The following is a 16,553-nucleotide window of genomic DNA, read 5'->3' on the forward strand; positions in this document are numbered from 1 at the left end:
TGGCAAATGTGTATGATCATTAAATATGATAGATATCAAGAATTTAATAGGTTAGAAATTGCATTTTTTTGACACTGTGGTACTCCAGAAAAGGCAAAGATTAAAAGGTAGAGGGGAGAGATTTCTGCTTATTCACAGCTGCATCACATGGGAGTCTTTGTGTTGTCCTTTTATAGATGTTGCTAAGTAACATGAAAGGAATAATAATAATTAAGAAAAAAATAAGCACTTTTAATTTATCATTGTTACTTCAAGAGTATCTGCAGTTGCTGCTGGTTATTATTGTCATGGAGCAGGAGTTTTGAAGAGCCTGCTTGTGCTATTTTAAAGTTTTTCTCACCTGTTTTTACTGTCTGCCAGCCAAGAGAAAATGGACTGCGTGCTTGCAGGTTGTAGAGGGAGATCGGGCTGTGATTGTCTGCCCCAGGACTCCAGGAAAGTGTTGCTGTGGTGTCTGTAATTTCCTCCACTATTACAACCCCTGGGGGACCAGGAGGACCTAGAAATAAATTGGAATAATCAAACAAAGCACACCATCATCGCTGCTGAACAGTAATAATACAGGAGAGATATTCTGTAGGGAGTTCAATACGCATGAAACACAGGAGTTAAAATGCACACTACTACATCATGGTGATAGCTTATACAGAAAAATTTCTACGAGCAAATTGTGATTGTTTCTACTCTTTAAACGTTATGCAGGTAAGAAGCAATTAACCTGTCGGAGTGACAGCAGGAGAGCTAGGAATAGAAACAGATTTCTATAAAATCCTGTTATAATTGTTCTGAATGTAAAATTGAACGAAAAAAGAGAGCCTTTCAGAAGCATCCGGGCTACATCGAACAGTCACAATCACATCTGTTTGTGCGAGAATTCTCAGCAGGAGAAGTGAAAAATGATCAAAATGAAGCAAGGTTGGATGCATTTTGTAAGGAGAATAATAATAATCCTAATAACTGAATTAAGAATACAATGTATATCCTTTTTATCAAATTCACTCATTCAGTGAAACAATCGGGACTACTCTCCTTCTGAAAGTCCATTAATTGTTTGACTGAAAGCTACTGAAAACAGAACCCAAACCCAAATATTTTTAAGGCTGATATTTACTGTAATTCCTTTAAAAACAAACAAGATCACCAAGTAAGTTCTTATTTGAGAAATTAGACTATTATTTATTTCACTTTGCTATACCTAATAAGAAAGTACCAGTCATCAGTTTTTGAAGTCATGCGACTGCTCCAATAAGTGACGTCTCTTGTAACAAATACAAATTTGCAATCAAAACTTTCTTTTAACTTCCTCTCTAACCCCCGTTTTCTCCTTTAATTCTTCCTGATATTGATCTTAATGGTGTTTTAAAACCTTGTTCATTTGCACTTGTCAAACCAAATCAGAGGCAAGTTTTCCCGGGTTCAGGATCCTTTTTCACAGCTGTTGGAACTAGAGGTTTATGGGGACAGGCACATCTTTGTCAAGAGCAAATGCAGGATAAAAATCTCTCTTGTGGTTTCCTATACTTAAAAGCTTATACAAATCCAGGACAGGACTCAATACTTCTAATGCTACTTAATTAAAATATTGATATCATTAATAACTACAATAAACTACAATTAATTATGAAAAATCTGAATATTTTTGGCATCCAGTTCTTTCCCGGGCTCTTCTTGTTGGACGCTGAAGTTCTGCTTCTGCATAGATGAAAATCTGTGAAATCAGAAATGCACTGTCGATTTTCTCCCAAAATGAACATGCAGGAAATGTAATGATGAAAACACTTTTATTAATAAAAAGAAACTTTGGCTGCATTTCTGGGGAAGCCCAATGCTCTTTGTATGTATTAGACTTTATTTTGAAGTTATAGTGTAGCAGATCCTTTGTACACCCTCCATTCCTTTCCGTCTTAACTGTAAGGTATTATGAGTGTTGCGGTTCTAGCAATGCTCAGCAACTATGGATAAGAGAGGTAGATACTCAGACGTGGTTTCAACATTTGACATTGCAGTTGTAGCCAGGATCTCTACATTACTGAACTCATCATTATCTATCTATCTATCTATCTATCTATCTATCTATCTATCTATCTATCTATCTATCTACCTACCTACCTACCTACCTACCTATTTATTTGTCTGTTTGGCTATTTTATGCAACCAAATCTTTTTTCTGGCTAGAATCCTGTAAGTAAAAACAATTTTATGCGAATATCAAGAGTGTTTACATGAACTATGACAACATTTTGTTCAGAATTTTGTAATAATTCAACTCTATATTCTTAAAGTAGAAGAGACATTGAATTATTTAAGTAATAAAGCAAGTTATACTTTTCATTTTCCTGTTTTCTTGGTAATGATCTACAAGCAATGAAAGAACATTAAAATATTGGTAACATAGCATTTATAGGAATAAAAGCAACAAAATAGGCACATACTTGTCTTTTTTTTAATGGAATTCATTGAAGTTTAATATTATAGATATATGATGGAGCAAAACTCTATGAAATACATGTTTGCAGTAGCCCATGGTACTGCACTGGGCTATGGGAAAAGCAATGCTTTCCACCTCAAAGGGTGGTAAGTGGGTCACAGTGACATGAGTATCTTTTCTTTCCTTGCTCTGCCTGCTCAGCAGGCTTTGAATTGCTGCTGTCAGTGCTTTTCACCTCCAGTCTGGCATAAGATGGTGGCACACCTTACACCCCTTTATGACTCTTGGCCTTCTGGAGTTCTGTAGCAGACCAACAAAAAACACTTTATCTGTGACATGCCTGGAATTGTCTCAAACAGTTGCAAGACAAAATCATCACCATCACAACAAGCTAAAGGCTGAAGATGTGGTCAGAGGAGGAAGCCCTGTATAGATAAGATGGTTTTGCTCTGTTCAAAACTCCCTTTTTTACTGCAAAGTTTTGACTGCAATCTTGTTGATGATGAACTTGTTGACAACAAACTTGCTGATGGTAAACTCATTGACCGTGATTGCTATGAATCTAGGAGTCATAAAAAGATGCAGGAGAGAAGGTTGGGGGGATTTCAAGACTTTGGAACCTTATGAGCTTCAGAACCTCTGGATGAGTGCTCTTGCAAAAAGAGATCCACACACACCCATTGTCTGGAACAGCACTCGGACTGCTGTTCTCCTTCTCTGACCTGTCCATCTTTCTCTCTTTATCCAATCCTCTGTGTCTACCTTTTCTTTTCCCATGTCTTTTTCCCATGTGAAGTTACTAAGTAACACAAGGCTTACTTCAATTTTCCATTAACTCACATAATTTAGCCACACAGATTAGAAAGATGTCATTCTAAGTGTCCCAATACTTTTAAGATAATTGTAGTACAGAGATTCTGAATAAAACTGATGGTTGTATTGGGATCCTGAGTGATGCTTTCATCTTAATCTAACTGAGGGAGGAGTATTTGTGAATCTGGTCACACCTCCCTCCATTCATGGGTGGGATGTGATAAGTCTCCCCTTCATTTGCTGTTGAAAGGTCTTGGTTTTCTTTCTGTGAGAAAGCATGACAGAAAGCTGCATGACCCACATGACATCCTGGTCACCAAATTGGAGAAAAATGGATTTGACGGATGGAACACTCACTGGATACAGAATTGGCTGGACGGTCACACTCAGAGTTGTGGTCAACTACTCAGTATCTGAGTGAAGATTGGTGATGAGTGGCATTCTTCAGGGATTGGTTCTACGACCATTTAACATGTTTGTAGGTGACATGGACAGTGGGATTGAGTGCACCCTCAGCAAGCTTGCAGGTGACACCAAGCTGAGTGGTGCAGTTGACATGCTTGAGGGAAGGGATGCCATTGAGAGGGACCCAGACAGTCCTGAGAGTTGGCCCATGCCAGTCTCATGATGTTCAACAAGGCCAAGTGCAAGGTCCTGTGCCTGGGTTGAAGAAATCCCAAGGACAAATACAGGCTGGGCAGAGAATGGCTTGAAAGCAGCCCTGAGGAGAAGGATTTGAGGGTATTGGTTGATGAAAAACTCAGCATGAGCCGGCAATGTGCGTTTGCAGCCCAGAAGGCCAAACATGTCCTGGGTTGCCATGGTTTTATGATTTTTGCTATTGGTATTCCATATCATAACATCATGTAGTGCACTAGGAGCTAAAGAGTTAATGCTCCAGTTCCGTGGATCATCCATAGAGGAGAAGAAGAACTACATACCCCAGAGGACTTTGAGTTGTTCTATTTCCATTTTCTATTCAGAGGGAAAGATAAAACTGTTTGCAGATCACGAGACACTCTCTCTTCCCATTCTGTTCTTCTCGGCAGTGTCTCAACTTCAGCATTACAGTAAGGCCTTTGGTTTTTGGACACTGTCTCATTTTATTTGCTTTATTAACTTCAATTCCAATTATATTTTATTATATTGTATTGTGTTATCTTGCATTCCAATATCTTTTTTAGTACATTAGCTTTCCTCCTCAGACGGTTGCCACTGTGGTTTTTAGGCCCATCTCCCTGCTCATTCCCCTTTTCCCCTTTCCCCTTTCCTGGGGCATGGGTACGTAGGTCCCCCCACCCCATTAATCATGGAACCAGGCCGAACCAGCCCATAAACTGTTGACAGTTGCACCAAGAGAAGTGTGACCTTCAGGTCAAGGGAGGTGATTCTGCCCCTCTACTCCACTCTCACAAGACCCCACCTGGAGTACTGCATCCAGTTCTGGGGTCCCCAGCACAAGAAGAAATCGAGCTGGCCACAAAGGTGGTCAGAGGACTAGAGCACCTCCCCTGTGTGGACAGGCTGAGAGAGCCAGGGCTTTTCAGCCTGGAGAAGAGAGAAGAGGAGACCTGATAGTGGCCTTCCATTACCTGAAAGGGGTCTACTGATAGGCTGTGGATGCCCCCTCCCTGAAAGCAGTCTAGGCCAGGCTGGATGGGGCTGTGAGAAACCTGGTCCAGTGGAAGGCTGGAACTAGAAAATTTTAAAGGTCCCTTTCAACCCAAACCATTCTGTGATTCTGTGTTTCTAAAGATATGTCATCTGCACTCCTCCATTCCTGCAATGTATTTGCTCTTCTCTGGTGAGATGCACCAGGTCAGGCCTTTGTCTCAGAATAGCAAAACCTGGGGCCAATTTAATAAAAGCGGGTGGTCTTCAATCTTCATCATCTGTTGTTTCAGGCTTTCTGTTGATGTAGGAAAATGCTAGTGAAATATTTATTTGTAGCCATATGGGAAATTTTAAAGGAAAACTGGGATTCTGATACAATCATGTGCTTTTACTGAGTTGGAGCCCTAGGCCGAGAATTATATGATGGTCCCAAGCACAAATAAAATTGAAAGAAAATATTTTAGTACTTTTTCTCTACAACAATATTTCTTCCTTGCACACTGAATATTATTGAAGAGTTTCTAGCCGTGGTATTATAGGAAAAAGAACAAGTTTCTTACTCATATACAAATACATAAAATGTATATATGTGGATGTCTCCTGCTAAATTCTCAATATATTTTGTTGTAGGAGTTCTCTCATGTTTTTTAAACTTTTTAAATGCATTCCTAGTCATGACAATGTGTCATTATGCTTTCTGAGATGTGTGCTCTTACACAGTCTGCAGGATGACTGCTAAAAAGCATTTCCATTTCCAACAGCAGGCACTTCTGAAAGCGGATTAATAAGGGACAAAAGCCTCTGTGATAACAAATGTATGACAGTTAGCCAGGACCTGAGTGCTATGCAGATGCCACTCATTTTTATAGAAATCTCATTAAATTTTATGTTCGGGTGTTATCATTCATGGTGTCAGCTGGATGGCTAATACAGAGAAGCTTTTCTCCCAAGGGCTCTGTTATTGTTCAGGATCTCTAAAACAATTTTTAAGTAGAGAATAGCCAATTGGGGAAAAAATGCACTGTCTGCTCAAATGCTTCTCTGGAAACTACACAGAAAATGACTGGTCGTAAGTGCATTACAATGCAGTTGACCTTCACAGAGAAGATATTTGAGGCTGCAGTAGACTCTTATACAGCTCTAGGAATATTGGAAAGCCGGTGTAAGGATATTAGTCAGTTATCTTCTATCAGAGCAGTTCCATAGATGGATGCTTCATTTCAGAACATGCATGTATGCATTTTGGTGAACTTATTTTATGTGGGTTTTTTTTTACTGTTGGGATTATCATCCTGAGAGGTCCTTTAGATTACTTGCCATGATTCAGTGTTAACATGAGAGTTCTTTAAAGACTATTCCAATAATAACTCTAGTAATTCAGAGAGGCAGTGCCCTTTCCTGTGAATTCCAAGATGTGCACTGATTTATTCCACTGCACTCTGACCAAGATAATCCTTAATTTTACCAAACCACTAAAAAGCCTGATATGTAACACTTCATGAACATAGAATTCTTGACCTGAAGGTTTTACTTTCTGAATGACAAAGTGTAATAGCTTGTCATCAAGAAGACAACAAGTTAAGAAAAAGAGGAAGAGAAAGAGATGGTAACTACAGAATAATGGAAAAAGTACATGACAGAAGAGGAGCTGGACTGTTTTTTGTAGCATAAATCCATATTGCTGTGTCCAGCTACAGCTCTGCATATATTGATGAACAAGAGGATGGAGTGAAAGTGTGATTTGTAGTGAATGCAATGGGCAGTATGGTTTAAGAGGCTACATTCTCAGCCCTGTTCCTGCAAATGTGGTATATTCAAGTGGTAAGACAGCTACATAAAGCCCTGGGAGGACGGAGAAGTCATAATCCAATCTGACCAGGACAGGCAAGGAGGTCATACTGGAAGGTAAGGAAGAGAATTATGTTGATGTTCAAGCCTGGATAGTCTTGACAGCCCCTGGTGTCCTGCCTGTGGTGATACTTAGGACATTTTGTGCTCCTTTGCCCTGATTGTTTCCCTGCCAAGTACAAACCTGTAAACAGAGGGGATTTGGACAAGACCACCTTTACAGTGGCTGAGCTTTGTGAGACAAACTTCAGATTCCAGACTGCACTCCAGAGCTTCTGAGTTGGACCTTTACTTTGCGGCATAAAGACAGTTCAGGGAACATTAACTGAAATCTCACTTTTTGAGGAAAGAACTGGTAGCCTCTTAATCACATTATGAATGACATAAGTAGCTGTCACTTAGATAAAGGTGTCCAAAATAGAATATGGAGATGATTTTTAGACGTCCCTCTCTTATCGGCTTATACTGCTGACTATCTGCATCACTTGTCAGCTGTCCAAAATATGGTTTGTATTGTTTCCATTGCTCTCCGCAACCACAGTATGGGTACCAGCAGTCTCAGAAATTCAAGGACAGATCTCTTTCAGGCACTGAGTTCAGGAACATCACCACACCTGATTTATGTTTTTGAACTTGATTCTAGGCTTTTTTTTTTTTTTGACTGAAGACATAGATGTGAGTTAAGTTCAGATGTACCTTAGAATATTTTTTCTGTTCTATTTTTAAACTCCTAGGATTCTCTCATTCAAACTGTTGAACACATTATAAAATAAAGACAAAATCAGATTGCTGGAAGTTTTGGTCTGAAGTCTGTAGATTAAAGGGCTGATTCTCCATCTGAAGTAACATATTATCTTCCAGTATTGTAGATGTATCAGCTACGTATATCACTATGAAAGCAATGCTTTCTATTTATTTCCATGTAAACTTAAACAGATACAAAGAGCATAACAGCACTATTTGATAGAGGAAATTCTCAGCTACAAAACACCAGCAATGAACAAGAGTCTGCATGCTGCGCTCATAAAAATCTCTGTGCCCATTCAGAACATCTTATCTTTTGTGTCATTGTTTCTACTGCTGAAATGCACCACCCACCACCTCACTGTGCTCATATCCACTGTTTGGTCTCAGTAAGCATTGATGAATGTCGGTGGGTGCAATTTTTTCTTCATAGAGGAATTCTGCTCCGCACCATTGCTCCAACCATACTTTCATGTCAGTCACTACTTTGTCAGACTGCCCCTCTGCTGCCCTCCGCTGAATGACAATAAAAAGTAATGGAATATCAATGGGAAGATTCAACATCTACTGCCGTTCTACCTACATCTGCCTCTGACATTGTGGGCCAACAAAATAGGAGACATTACTTTTGGAGCAGCCCTTGTAGAATTATATACTAAAAAGAGCCAAAGGATTGACCTAATAATCTCATGTACTTTTGTACTGTTGGCCTGTCCCTATCATACTTTCAAACCTAAGTCATGCCAGTTATGCATTTTCTAGAGAATACCTGGCCACAATAAATGGATTACCATGAGCTTCTGCAGATAAACAGGTAGTTTGTCATGCCCATCCTTGTTCGAGAAGGGATGCAGGACTGTTCAGATGCTGTAGTCATGGACCTCAGAAAGCATTTTACTATTACAATCATATCAGTGTGCCCAATGAATAGGGCCAGTTCTTACGGCATCTCCGTGGCCTTTGCTGCAGCTCAAATGTAATTTCAAGGATCAGAAAGAATTTGCTGACCTTGTTTACATTCTATGTAATAATGCTGTGGTTGATGGCCTTTAAACCCAAGTGCTTGTCTTTAAGTTTTATTGGCAATATCACAGCTGAAAGGAGCCATGTGGTCAATCCAACCAGCAGTTCCTGAGTTATATTTGATCCAGGTCAGTGGAGTTCAGAGGAGACATTACTTCTCTAAAAATATAACATGGGTAGAGCTGATTTCTTTCTTAGATAAGTAGTTTTGCAAGTCTACAAGATGAATAGGTTTAATTTTTTTTAATATACATTTTTATTTTTAGACCACAAAATATGTACCTTTAAACCCCACTTTGTAGCCACAAAGGCTTTCATCCCTTTATGCTACAAGACTGCTCTCTGCTCCATTTAAAGGTTTTACAGCTTCCAGGTAGCTGTTTGGTCTTAAAGCTCATTTTTGTTACAGTAGACAAGCTCTGTGCACTTGGTTAGCTTTCTGTTCACTGTCTTACAGTGCATACTGATCACTGTAAGAGAAAGATGCTTTCCAGCCCATTTTAAAGCAATCTTCCTGACATGAATGTATTACTAACATTTATATAGTTTGAAGGATTCTAATTATTTTTATATATGCTAATAAATTTCCAAGGGCATACAGAATTAATACAGAGTATTAAGAAGACTGGACATTATTTTTTCTTCCTCTGGAGAAACACAATGTCTGTCAACATCCAGAATAAGTTTGAGAAGTATGAGTGGAATGGATAATAAAAGTAAACAACAGTAAATAAACTATTGCTCAAATAACCAGAAAAAGTCTGACATCTAAATCTTGTAAAATATGTATAGACCAAAGATATAGTATTATCAACAAAGTCAGACACTAATTCTTGTAGAGCACACGTCCATCTGTAACAGAACTGAGACCAATAACAATCTATCTCTGAGTTGTTCCTAAAATATATTTTAGTATCTTATAGCATATAATAGATAGTATTTAAAATGCTTTAAATATAAATATGTAAATTACCACATGTCCTGAAACAATTTTTTATCTGATCATTGATGAATACAAGGAAGGATATAGATACAATTCCTTTGTTTTATTTATTTGATCTCTCTCTTAAAAACAAACAGACAAACAAACAAACAACAACAAAAGTACATATTGGCTGTCTACTGCTTTACTGTAATTCTCCTGATAATGGTCCTTTTCCTCTCTAAGCTTTTCCAGGCATAGCTTCTCCTTAGTTTCCAGAATTGCTACAGGTTGCAGCTTACACTGTTTACACTGTAGAAAATCAAACATTGAGTCAGTGGTTTATGGGACTGGCGCTCTCTGCTCCTTTGTAAAACCGGAGCTCAGCCTTTGCTGTGTCTACAATGCTTAAGTAAAACAATCTGAAAGAAAGTCTGTTGATCTGGAGGTATGGCTTAACCATAGAGCATTTTAAGGCAGTTTGTAATACAGCATGCAACATCTGGCGGAGTAGTTTGCAGTTAATATTAACTAGCTTGTGTGTAACATACTATAAAAGAGCTTTGCAAGAAAAATTTAAAAATAGGTCTTAAGTGACAGAATTTATTTGACAAAGTTACCAAATCAGTAACATATTATAATATATATACGTATTAATTCATTAAATATATATTAAAATATTGGAGACTTTGTACTTTTAATTAGGCACTGAAGCTTTCACAGATGTTAAAAAAAGCCTTTACTTCACAGTGTTATATTCCTAAGTCTATCACGATGAGCCTTAAAAATAAGGCAAGAAAAGGATAAGTGTGGAAAATAACCCACATAACTCACTTTGAACAGTTTGAAGCACTGTTCCGATTCACATCAGATTACAGTGCCATGCAATGAACCTCTTCTGTGCAGCAAACTCCCTGGTGTTCTCTGAAGCCACTGCTGCAGCAGGAGTGCCTCACACTTCAGTGGGATCTCTGCTCTTAAAAGACTACAGAAAACCTCATACTGACCTTCTTCAAACTTGCAGACTCCTGTGTGAGATCCTCAGCTCCCACTGTACAGCTGAACAGTATAGCTGAACTGTACAGTTGTTTTTCTAAGCCAGTCCTCCAAGCCAAGGATCCTCTAAGCCTAGCCAAACTTACAGAATAAGGAGAAAGGAATCTACCATAAGCAGATTTGGTTTGGAGAAAGAAATTTTTTAGCAGGTAAATTTTTTTTTCTTTCTTACAGCCAGGGAAAAACAGCCCCTCAGTGAATACTTTAGAAACTGTGTTTCAGGAGGAAAATGCTCCTTTGTGCCAGAACTGAACATCCAAAGTAGCCTTCTGCTCCTAGTTTTGCTCTAAAGCCTCCTTATCTGTAAGTGAAAGATTTTGTACTGATAAATTAAATACTCACAAAGTGAGAACCACTGTTCACCTTCTTTAAAGCAGTTGATTGGACCAATGTAAGGTAGTAAAGCTCAGCTCCTTCAGTGTGTCACTCTTTATGACAGAGGTATTTGATGTTTCATACCTCTCTATACTGAACCATGATGGAAGCACAGGATCATGAAGATATCTCTTGTCACAAATATACAAATGTATGGATTGCCTCACATTTCTTTCACATGCATTGTCCTGAGGAAACCTGACACATTGCTGGCTACAAGATCACCTCAGACATCTGTGAGATGTGCCTCCTGGTTGGTACCTGAGTGTTTGGTAACCATATTTGTGATCATATCATTAGTGTCAGAACATGACATGCATATTTATCTTGTATCAGAGCCTTCTGCTTTAGTAATCAATTCAGTATGAAAAATCAGTGCAGAGATAGTTCAAGTACTAGGGTGTCAATGACACATGGAAATCCAGCCAACCTGAAACATTTTGTTATTGTGTTTCTTTGCTAGTCAATATTCGCTGAAAACTGAAGATCTGAGAGGATAAATAAAGGCTAGTAACCAGAAAAGATAAGTAACATGGGAAAACTCTTCTTGGAGTGAAGTCAAGAATAGGACTGACACTCACAAAAATAATTAATCACTTCTGCTTCTTAAATGGCTGATGGGTTCAAGTGCTGGTGAAAATATTTTTTTATTTTATAGGAAATATCTAGATTCTTCTGTAAACAACTTTGTTTGCATGACTAAGATCTATTCTGCATACATTTTCCACAAGCAAGCAAAATCGCAAGGCATAAAAGTAGTGGAATCAAGTGAAAACTTGGTGTCCGCAGTCTAAGTCCAGAGATATGATTTTTGTTGTATTAATTTTCTCCAGTAAAATTGCTTCTTTTCCCATCAGACATACACAATTCTTCTTCTAGAAGTCCTCTGAAGTAGCACATCTGTGCATTCCTGGTGCCAGAATAGTTAGTTACTACCATATATGAAAATATGCTTTCTCTTCTGGATGCCCTTGAGTTGTATCAGTCTGCCCCGTATGCCTCCTGGTGCTGCTACAGGCTCTGATGATTGCCTTCCAGAAAATCTTGCAGTGGCATAAAAGACTTTTTTCCCTTATTCTTCTGCTGGAGGGGATATCTGATGTATGTCTTTTATTTAACTTTCTCAAATGAGTGTATTGGCTTAATCTGCTGACAATGGTTGTGTTCCTTTTTTGGACACTGGCCAGCTCAATGAAAGAATCAAACAGTAATGTTACTGGAAGGGACCCTAAATTGTACCCTAAAGAATCAGGCTTTCATTTGTTTCTCTCCTGGCCTCTGTGTTTCTTGCTACTTTGCCTCAAAAAGTGTATATGTGTATTGATCCCGCCTAAACCAGACCCTGAAGATATAACATCCTCTTCAGAAGAAGCAAGTGTGATTCTGAGTCATGATCTGAGCATACCCAAAAGTGATATCATTCATTGTAGCTGAGCACTGAAGTTACTGAACTTGGTGGTAAGTGATGAGCATCACATCTTCTGTACTGAATCAATGGCCCACAGCTCTTGTGCTTTGAGCTGAATCCTGTGTCTCATCCTTCTCATATTCAGAGGGTTAAAGACCACTTTGAGGAATTCCACAGAGTTAAAGTGTGCATCTAGAGAGTATGGTAGATCTCAGATGGATGACACTACCCAGCTGAGGAGCTTCTGTAAGTGCACAGAAGCCTAAATATTTAAAACTCAGGCACGCAGTGAATAAGTGAGTGCTTTGTGACCTTTAAAATGCCTCTAGGGTGTTTGAAGACCAAAATGTGAACTTGCTACATAACCTTCTTGGGCATAGGTGCCAGAGTTATTGAAACACATCTTGCTATAAATCATAAAACAAAAGTAAAGTGAAGTTAATATGCTGTCAATAAAAGACTGAGTTATTTATTCATGCTAATAATAATTAAAGAAACTTATGATGATGAATAGCAGATAATTTCACAGAAGCTTATTTTGAATAAGGAAATATTTTTGCCAAGTCATGGAGTAATCTATTTCAACATAAACAGATCATGCCAAGTATGTCAGGACAGCAGTCTTCTGAAGGTCATCATTAACTAGCATGAGACTGGCATGAAATACTTGTCATTCATAACCCATATCAAGATTAAAATGCAAGACACTTAAGCTGGAAAGCTAATGTACTGTCTGACAGGTTCAGCTGTCAACAAAACATCTCTTCTTAATGACACCTGTGTTCTTGGTAACATTAGAAAAATGAAACAAAAAAGGGAAAAATAGATAACTTGAGCTCAAAAAACAATATTTTGAGAACAGAGAAATGATTAGAAATCACTAAAAAGTTATTTCTTACTTTAGTATGTAGAATTTAATCACATTTTCAAAGCACTTAGGAAAGTATCTAGATTTTCTTTTGAGTAGTAAGTAGCTGAAGGGATTTGAACCTTTATTTTGTCCAAACATGGTCTAACACATCTTTTCATATCTAATTTTGAAGTGTTCCTGAAAGAGATTCACTAGATAAAAATCACTACAAAAATAATGTTTGACATGTATTTAGTTACAGCTTACCTAAAATTAAGAAATGTAAGGTAGTGCTTTTGAAAATGATTTGAAAATGTTTTTTAAAAGTCTACAACCCAGAGTAAAAAGTTGAAGAATAGAAACTTGCAGCTCTCCCCCTCTTTTTTTTGCAGCTCTCACACATGCATGACAAATTCAGAAACACTGCAGCATTACCTCCATGTAAGTAATTAAACTAAAAAAAAAAATACTTGATGGTATTTATCTCTGCTCTTTAAATTGTTTTTAACTAAAGACAATTTTGGAATTTAAATTCTACTTTATAGTGCAGGGCAAGGAAAAATTGCTGTACAATGGTTAAAGAACTGTCAGGTTCAGTTCCCTGAGCTATATTCAAGGCACCTTCCAACAGAACAACTCACAAGTAAGGAATCACCAAAAAAAAATAATAATAATAATTAAAAAAACTGTGAAGGATATGTATGCCAGTATATTGTCAGTGGTATCAATACTCATTTTCAAGGATGTGCTGAAACTTTGTTCCTGTTGGCACTTACAAGAGTTCACAACAGTGTTTCTGGCATCTTGCTTTTGCCATGGGTTGTAAAATTTAAAACAGGAAAATGCTTTCTAATATGAATAGACCGAAATTATTTTACTGAAAACTATACTGGGAATAAAGAATAATATGGCTTTGTATCTCACTGACTTTATTGTATGGTGGGAGTGGTTGTTTTTTTTTTCATGGATGACATTTTCCTTTGTGAGGTGGAATTCTTTAGTTTGCTAAGATGAAAGATCTATTGCTGATGATCTGTTTTCCTAAGCAAAGCTCAGTATCTCCAAAAGATAAAGAAGTCTGAAAGATGCTGCAATTTGGGATCATCAGAGAGTGCCAAATTGCAGGCTACTGAGTGCCCTCATTGAACCGAGATGGGTGAATAAAAAAAGTATTAGTGATATTGAAGTCAATATGAAATTCTTCTAACAGTATAAGGGAAGACAGGTTACATTCTCATAAATATTTTGGATTTTTGGAACATGTTCATGAAGAGTAATCATTAGTGGCTCTGCACTGTGCTTGAATCATTTGCTGCAATACAAAATAAAATAATCCTACATTTTTTAGTGAAAGAAATACTGACACTGTAGGAATTTATTTATTATGCATAAATTTTATAGATGTCTTAAGACAAACTACTTCAGCAAATCAACCATATTCTATATTTCCATGAAAAATTAACTTTACGTCAAGACAAAAGCACTCACGCAATGTAAAGCAGTTTGTGTCAGAGATACAAACTTTTCTTACTGTATCCTATAATTATTAAATCATAGAAAAAAGGAAAGAACATTTTAAGCAAAGTATATTCCAATTTAAATTCTATTATAAAGCCATCAGTTTTAGGTTCATCAGCAAGGTGGCATGGCAATGAGGCACTTGAATACATACATTCTGATACTTCTTATAATACACTTTTTTACATTTATCTCAAACCTCTTCCTCAGATAAATATTTATTTTCTATATCAAATTCGAGAAACCTATTTCTATAACAGGTATGTTTGAAAGAACAATTTAGTAGCTGGTCTGCAATGTCCTAGATAGTAGTAAGCTAAGAGACTTTTATGACTTAATAAATTCCATAGCTTAAAGCTGACATTGCCTTGCCTATCCACAGAGCCTCCAGCTCTTGTCTGACGGAGGTAAAAGTAACATAAGTCTTGCATAACCCACAAGATTGACTCAGATTTCATAAGGTGGCTAAAATGGCATTATATGCCTATGTTGAGGAAACTGAATGCCACCATCCCAATAGTGCCATAGCTCATAGAAAGTTGATGGTCCTCAAAATGACTTTACGGAAATATTTAGCAGCTACTCTCATCAAAATGTGAAGAGCTCTGCACTCAACCAGAAACATTCTTTATCATTTCAAGTGTATATTCATCCTAAAAGTGATGGATATGAAAACATCAAATCTAAAGAAGTGATGAAATGTGATAGAATAAATATTTTTGAAAGATTATAATCTCTATATAATTTTGATTTATTTTTTAACTGAAGTTTTTCAAATGATAATAAAATGTCTCTCTCAATTTATTCTTTCAAAAGCCATGTGAGGCTTTTTCAAAAGCACAGTGAGGCTACCCTGCTCTGCTACCCCACAGGGATCCATGCATTTTGGCACTGCAGCACTCTCCAGATGCATTGCTGGAAAGTGGACTGCAAGTCCTCAGCTCCTGTTGTGCACTGAGCATACACAACACATACACAGAGTGCAGAACACAGACATACTCTGCATAAGGGAGTGTACATATGGCACTGAAGCTTGGCTTTACTGCAGGCTAAGTGGTGTCCTAGTTCTGATTTTAGATCTGGCGCAACTTCAACCACGTGTTACTGTACGAAATCAGAAGTGTTAAATGGAAGACAGAGCAACTCAACAGATTAAAAAACTTGGCCTAAAGATGCTGTCAAAATTTGGTAAACACAGTTCCATGTGAGAAAAAAAATCACTGCCTTATTAAGGGAATTCTGCTTCACTATTTAGACTTTTCACTTTACAAAATGATTTATGGTCTCTCTTCTTGAAGGGTAAATATTTCCAACAATTAAACCTGCTAGGAAGCCTTGACCATAAGGTGAAATGCAAAGAACCACGCAAAAAGCATACAACCCATCATACCTACGTACATACAGACCAACATGAGTGCAATTAGTTAAGATTTTATTTACATTTCCTGGTGCATTGAGAGGGTGCCTTGAGGCCACTCACCCCTAACAAGCAGCTCTGTCTCATCTGACACGGTGTCTGCTGCGGTCTGGACCCTGCAGCCGTATCTCCCGGCATGCATCAGCAGGATGTTCCTGATCATCAGGTCTGCCGAGGACGCTTGCTGAAACAGGCATGAGAAACCCATTTAAAATTTAGTAAATCTGTGTGTTCAGGGTAGCTCACAGGGTGTTTTGTGCAGTGTGAGAAATTCACATCTGCAGCTTTCATCTTACAACATTTATGTGCCCTAATATCCCCCTTTGAGGATTATCAGCAGATAATCAGCACACCACATATATACAATTATTAATAAGGACTAAAGAAGAGGATTTTAGGTTTTTAATAACTTTGATTTTGTTTAAAGCACTCCAAGGATATTTGCATGCTCTAAGAAAATGAATACAATCTAACACAAAGAAATTAATTAAAGAGCAAACCAGAAATATTTGATGTAATCCTTGGCATTGAAAATAT

The 16,553-nt window shown here is 37.7% G+C and overlaps 1 protein-coding gene across 6 annotated transcripts in view; it reads right to left on the minus strand.

Annotated features, from left to right (window-relative positions):
• The window catches only part of CNTN5 (contactin 5), a 636,498-nt gene that overhangs the window by 42,236 nt on the left and 577,709 nt on the right, over window positions 1-16,553 (minus strand). For all 6 annotated transcript variants that reach the window (XM_021381356.1, XM_021381346.1, XM_021381363.1 and 3 more), the window contains 2 exons: window positions 16,080-16,200; window positions 341-499 (listed from right to left, as the gene is read on the minus strand). In XM_021381356.1, coding sequence (XP_021237031.1) covers window positions 341-499; window positions 16,080-16,200 — 280 coding nt within the window. The remainder of the gene's footprint in view (window positions 1-340; window positions 500-16,079; window positions 16,201-16,553) is intronic.

Source organism: Numida meleagris, chromosome 1 (assembly GCF_002078875.1).
Source record: "Numida meleagris isolate 19003 breed g44 Domestic line chromosome 1, NumMel1.0, whole genome shotgun sequence".
Classification (NCBI taxonomy): domain Eukaryota; kingdom Metazoa; phylum Chordata; class Aves; order Galliformes; family Numididae; genus Numida; species Numida meleagris.